This window comes from Puntigrus tetrazona, chromosome 17 (genome assembly GCF_018831695.1).
Source record: "Puntigrus tetrazona isolate hp1 chromosome 17, ASM1883169v1, whole genome shotgun sequence".
Taxonomy (NCBI): domain Eukaryota; kingdom Metazoa; phylum Chordata; class Actinopteri; order Cypriniformes; family Cyprinidae; genus Puntigrus; species Puntigrus tetrazona.
Genome location: NC_056715.1, coordinates 16221439 through 16228093, shown reverse-complemented (window position 1 = coordinate 16228093; position 6655 = coordinate 16221439). Strand labels below are relative to the sequence as shown.

Here is a 6655-nt window from a genome sequence, read left to right as displayed (position 1 = left end):
ACCTTTTTTTCCCCACGGGTCTATAGTGTGCGTGTCTGTGTTTCTGTTAGTGTGTGTGAGATTGCACTGACCAACAGCCACCAGGTTATTTATGAAGGTGCAGAGAATGAGAAAGTGCAATTTCAGCCTGTCCTGCCCTGACCTCCTCTTCAGCACCGCTTTGAAAGACAGCTTGACGTACTTTAGGATAAACAGACGGGACTTGTCTGCTTGAGAACCTTGCTCCGTCGCATCCTCTTTATAGGGAGCTATACATGCATTTTCTCCCGTCGTGGGGTCTCTCAGCCAAAGCAAAATATAAAGCAACCCCAGGACGTGGCAGCCGATGTAGGCCCCGAACGCTGCCTGGAGTCCGAATTCTTGCTCCAAGAATCCACCCAGAAGGAAGCCCACTGTTCCTCCGACGAATATCATGGACTCGGCCACTGCCATGCGTAAAGTGCGGCTGGAGCTGGAGCCCAGGGTCAGGTCTGCCAGGTAGCTGAACGAGCTGAGGAAAATAGAGACATGTCCACCTGTCAGGCCTGTCAGGGCAGCAGCGATCAGGGTACAGTAAACGCTGATGTTTTCCGTCAAGTCTACGGCCAAAAGCAGACCTCCACTCAACAGGGACAGCAGAGACGGGAGCGCCATGACCCAGCGACGGCCAGCGCGGTCGGACCAGGAGCCCAGCATTATGGCGGGAGGGATGGAGACCAGGCTGAGGGTGGCGTTGAACAAAAGCAGGATGTAGGAGGCTGTAATCTGAACCTCCTCGTCCCCTTTGTGGTTCTCAGGGTTACTGCAGATTGTGTCATTCTTGAGCAATTCTCGACACACCTACAAAACACATTCAAAGTAATTCAAAATAAGTTCAGAGATAAACACAAGTAACAGCAAACCTGGTCTTGTCTTACGAATTTATAAGCCATCGGTTTTCCAAAATGTTATGAATGGCCATGATCGTGTGATTTTTTTTTTGGCATTTTAATCTATGGCCTTAGTAACCGTTATTAAGAGTGAATTTTACATAAATACACCAAACTGATTTGCTGTAAAAGAAAAAAAAAATGGTGATTTGTTAAAGATGTCATTCACTCAACCTGTCGGTTCAATTTGAATAAAACACCGATATTGTATGTTGTTTGGAGACACTGCTTTTGTGTCTCCTTTTGGAGCAAAAGCATACATACTGTTATTAAATAGCATTGTATTAACTGAACCATTAAAAAAAGAATGCACATTTACAGCAATAGTTAGTTCATTTCTCGATTCTGATTGGTCAGCTGTGTTTTAATCACAAAACGGAAAAAATGTAAACTCTTCACCCAGCGATTCTGTGTCTCACTGCGCAACGTTCTTAGCAACAAAAACAGCCAATAATATAGCACTAAAACTGCTCCGTGTATTATGTATAAAATGTTAGATGGCAACAATTACTAGATCAATAGTTCTAGGTGTTTTTTTACCGTGAGGCTTAGCGCATTTTTCAAAAATAGCCACATTAACATTGTGACATTTAACAGTCCTTTTGCGGTTAGAGCAAATGTTATCAAATGAAATTCGCGAATTGCATCTTAAGTTAGCTTTGAGGTTTTCCTATTTCTCTAATTTTTTTTATTCAGTGTCAGTAATGACGCTCTAAGGCATTATGGGAATGATGCACAACCCGAGCAGTAAGTCATTGCGCCGGGGGACGCCCTCAGTTATTGTAAGAACAAGCCTTGGGGAAGCTCACGAACTGCAACCTCACAAATATGATGATATCAAGGAGTAAATGGCAAGAATCGAGGCCATTAAGAGTGGCATAAATGAGCACTTTGCAATAAATGATTGGACCCTCTTTAATCTTTGAACAGTTTTCACTGCGTGGAGTTGTGCTCATTCATATGATATATTCATCCACATTTTTCTGAGAGCTGTTATGTGTGGAGCTGCAGAGTTCATTGGAAGGGTAAGAGAATTTAAAGGAGAGCGGAAAAGAAGGACACTCGCTCAGGAAAAGAAAAAAAAAAAAGCAATATGACAAGAGGAGGAACTAAAAACAGCTGCGTGTTTTGGAAAGCGTCACCCTTAAGCAAATGCATACATTCACTGCATTATTTATATTCATAGAAATGTCTTCACAGTCCACACATATTAGTTTTTTGTGCGCGTTTTCTGTTGTACTTTGATACTTTTTGCATAAACATGAAGTTATTATTAATGTTTTATAAAAATCAAACAAACAACAAAAATGGCCATTCATTTGAACCCAAATGTTCTCTCTGTTCAAAATTTATCAGGATGTGAATATATGTAAAGTGTAGATATATATATATATATATATATATATATATATATATATATATATATATATATATATATATATATATATATATATATATATATATATATATATATATATATGTGTGTGTGTGTGTGTAAAAAATTGTTAACTAAAACGACCTACATAATTATATAAAAAATCTCTAAACTATATATATAATATCTAAATATATATATATATATATATATATATATATATATATATATATATATATATATATATATATATATATATATATATATATATATACAGTTCTAATTCAAATTAATTTTTAAATGTTTTATTACATTCGCATTGTACTTTATAGCTTTTTTTTTACTATTGACGCAAACTGGAAAGCAAAAATCCCAAACATATACATTTTCCATGCAGACTTCCGATCGCATTAAATGGTGCTTTAATTTGATTGTTATATTTATTGTTCTACTTTATTATGTTTAAATAGCAAAAGCTGCTTAAAAAAGGTTGCAGCGTTGTATGTGGCATTGCAGGACGTGTCAGCTCAGCTCAAAAAAGTACAATTTCATGTCATTGCACAAGGTTAAAACAAAGATAGCGCAGTTTCTCAAGCATAACCAATGTTTAAGTTCAGCAACAGAATACAGACTAATGACTGTCAGCGATTGTTTAATCTGGTGCATGAGTGATCACAGCGCCTGTTGTTTTGCTCTGGGACTGTCATGGCCGGTTCGGCTTGATTAATGCCTGCTGTAGTTTTGGGTTTTGAGTACATCTCGAGCTCCACTGCTATTCTCCAAGCGCTCCGTGGTTCTGCTTCGGGCATTTCCGTTTTGTGTACTAGAACTGGACCCTGCTGACCTGTTTTTCAGTTCAAAGAACAAAACACTGACTCGCCGGACGCACTTGATTAATGCCTCTGCCTTTCACTCTCTCTCTCTTTACTTTTCCTGCTTTAAATCGCAACAGTAGCAGCTCTCTTACCTTCGTGATAATCATCTGTTGATATGCAGGTGTAAAGATGAAAGTGCTGGTCATGTAGAGGAAAATCACCGGCTCCACTGTAACAATTCTCCTTAGTTTCTCTTTCCATGGCGACATGTTCAACTTTGCAGTGACAGAACAAGGAAGGACAAAGGAAAGCGTCTCTTTAAATATTAAAGTCGTGTTAGGTAGAGTAAACCCATGTCAAGCGTCCATACCGTCCAAAGGGAATAGTGGACAAAGCAAGTCTGTTTTCCTGTAAAAAAAAAAAAAAACGCTCTCTAAGGTTAGTCACATGCATGTCAGCTGGAACAGGAGGAAATTGTCTCTCTCGACATTCTCTTATCAGGAATTGTTCTACTTTGTGGTTGTAAAAGCGGTTGGCCTTTATTTGCCCTATGAACACATCCCCCACAGATTCACACTTCACCAGAAAAAGCAAAGAGTTGTGAGAATGCTGTTCTTTTTTCTGCAGTACGCGTTTTCAGAATGTTAAACGTGCAAAGTGAAATGTCCTTTGAATGGCGCTACCATTTCCTCCGAATGATTTTACTGCAGCGAATATTAAAGTGCGTATTGCCAAAATTCATTTTCAGCGCTACAAATACGACCTGCCGAAGGTTCCTCTTTTACAAATTTCTGAAAGGTGCTGTATAGTATGAACCAATAACATAACTTTTTGATGTTAACGTAGTATTTAAAAGACTTCCCACCTCTGATATTAATGCGTGACTAAATTCATCTAATATTTGAAAGCGGTTCTACAGTTTTCGAGAGAGCTCAATGTGCTGCAAATTAAGGTTTGCAACTTACTTTAAAAAGCACCGGCAGACTAAAAAAATACTTTCATCAATTTGATAACACGTGCTGCAAATACCCAAACTACAGCAACTCGCTGCAAATACTCGCAGAACAACCAAATACGGAAACATGCTGCAAATGCTCTGCAAATACTCACAACGAAACACACATCACAACGCTCCCTCTAGTGGAACCAGGCCTCCTAAGATCCACTGGTTTAGTAGAACGCCACAGAATGTAGGAGGCATTTACAGGTCACTGTTTTCAATTTAAATTACCTCAAATTTAGTTTGGGGGCTTGAAACAGCAAACATTTGTATTCGGGTTGACAATGCGCATACATGTTTTGCGATGTTTGTATCCACTGCACTTTAGAAGAATGCGTACTGTACATGCACGGACACATAGTGTTACTTTAAAAGTGAGCATCAGCTTATAAGATACATGTATAATTCAGCGTTTTTAGGTTAGTTTTCCATTTTGTGGATCTGTGTGAATGGGATTCATTGTTGAAAACTTTGCCATCTATGTGCAACACCTTTCAAAAATCCAAAGGGCATTATTGTCATGTAAACATACTCTTATAAACTTAGTTTGTCTAAAATGGAACGTTTAACCCTTTTTACTACATAAAAGTATTTTCTGGTTTGTATTTTAAAAAAGTGATGTTTCTGTTGGTTTACATACACATTAAGGCCCTCCCTTTCTGCAATGTAGAGAAGGTTAACTGTGAACTGATAAAACACCCATAGCTATAGTTTACTCAATAACATATCCAAATATGTTATGTAATGTCCAAACAACAGCAATCAGCATTCCTTAAGGTACAGTACCTTGTTTTGCAATAAGTGACAAATTAACAGAAGTGCTAGCACTTCCTTGTGTCATAGCGAACATTAGATTGTATTCACCTGTCATTGCGCTGTACTGTATACAGTATAATATTGTTGAGATACGTTATACCTATGCAACGGGGCAGACAAGGTGAGAGACATGCGAATCCAAGTGCAAAGCTTTATTCAAGAACAGTAAGGTCAAAACAATGGCAAACAGGTATGTAGGAGGAAACCAGAGAGCAGTCTGAGAAAACAATCCAGGGTCAGTCCACAGAAAAATAATCCAGGGAAATGAGCAATAATCCAAAAGGGGTACAAACGGTATCCAAGATGGCAGGCAAAAAGTAAGTCCAGGAACCAGGCAAAGATCTAAACATGGGAAAATTTTAACAAAAGACAAACTATAAAACTAGGAAACAGGGAATGGCTGAGGTATAGTAGCTATCTCTAGAAAGGGGTAAACGCTAAACACTGTTAGGGACAAAAACAAAACACAGTATGGCACGGTAAGGCAGCTAACACTAGGAAAGTGGTAGACACGTATCAAATACTCAGCAGCTTGAGCAGAAACTGAATGGATTTTAAATAGACAGGATATTGAGGTAACAAGAGGGAGGAGCTAATCAGTTACTAAGGAAGCTAACAAAGGAACACAGAAACAATGAGGAATAAACACTTCAAAATAAGCGTCCACAAAAACCACGATAGGGGAACATAGAATGAAATCACAACACATTAGTATTAGTCATGTTACACTTGAAATGTTGATATATAAATATTGATATATTGATATTGATATTTCAATTGAGACGTAATTCTATATATTCTTTTCAGTTATATAAACATTATTTAAATCAGAACAAATTCATCCAAGAAGCTGCATAATAAAAAATGCACGCAGAATGATTTTTTATTTTATTTTTTATTGATCCATTGGCCAAACCTTTATACTAAAATGCATTTATTATTACTTATTATGTAACATATGTTTTGCAGTGCAGAAAAATAGCTAATTTCAATTAAAGCAGGTGCAAAAAGGGGGTTGTAGTTGAAAAAGGGAGCAACGTTTTAGGTTTTACGGTTTTAACTTAAATGTACAGTTAAATACCGTAATTTTATTAACTGATATAATGTAAATATACCAACCTATTAAAGTACTTAAATCTATTTTGTACCTTTGAAATACCCTAATAACCACCAAAAGCAGGTGGCAAGTAACATAATGATCCAAAGCCCATCACAAGAAACTTTTATATTGTAATATATGTAGAAGGTCATTCACACAAACACTAAACAATAAACATTAATTCAACATTAGATGTAACATACAACCCTCATAAACGTAGCTGATAACTTAATCTGAAATGCAATGAAGGGATATCCCGGAACGGCAATTTACGTTTTTCCCTCTAAATTTTACAGGAATTTACCGTAAACCATTTAACAGGTTTTAACTTTAGCATTTTCAGTTTTTTTAACAGCCATTTTGCACAGTCCTGTTTACGCACTTATTGTACCACCAATCCGTATGCAGAGCAAGAACACACAAGTCACAGGGAGAGATCACAAGCAGCAGGCATGCGGTACGGGACTGAACCCTTTCTCACCTGAGCTAGTGTCTTTCTCTCTAGAGGCCCCGATATCTGCTGGGTAGAGTTCAAATATTTACACAGGCACGCCGGCTGAGGAGTCTTATTTGTGTCTGCACACTGGACTGGTCTATCATATCGCACTCTCATAGATCGCTCTTCTTCAATACTGCCTCAAA

At 37.7% G+C, this 6655-nt stretch overlaps 1 protein-coding gene across 3 annotated transcripts in view; it reads right to left on the bottom strand.

The window, feature by feature from the left end:
• Window positions 1–3577, bottom strand: part of zgc:174356 (uncharacterized protein LOC100137120 homolog) — a 25871-nt gene extending 22294 nt beyond the window's left edge. For all 3 annotated transcript variants that reach the window (XR_006252961.1, XM_043262180.1, XM_043262181.1), the window contains exons 1-2: window positions 3251–3577; window positions 72–819 (exon numbers count right to left, since the gene is read on the bottom strand). Coding sequence is in view for 2 of the 3 variants with exons in the window: in XM_043262180.1 (XP_043118115.1) it covers window positions 72–819; window positions 3251–3367 (865 nt within the window). In the remaining variant the exon portion in view is untranslated. The remainder of the gene's footprint in view (window positions 1–71; window positions 820–3250) is intronic.
• Between the last annotated feature and the right edge of the window lie 3078 nt (window positions 3578–6655).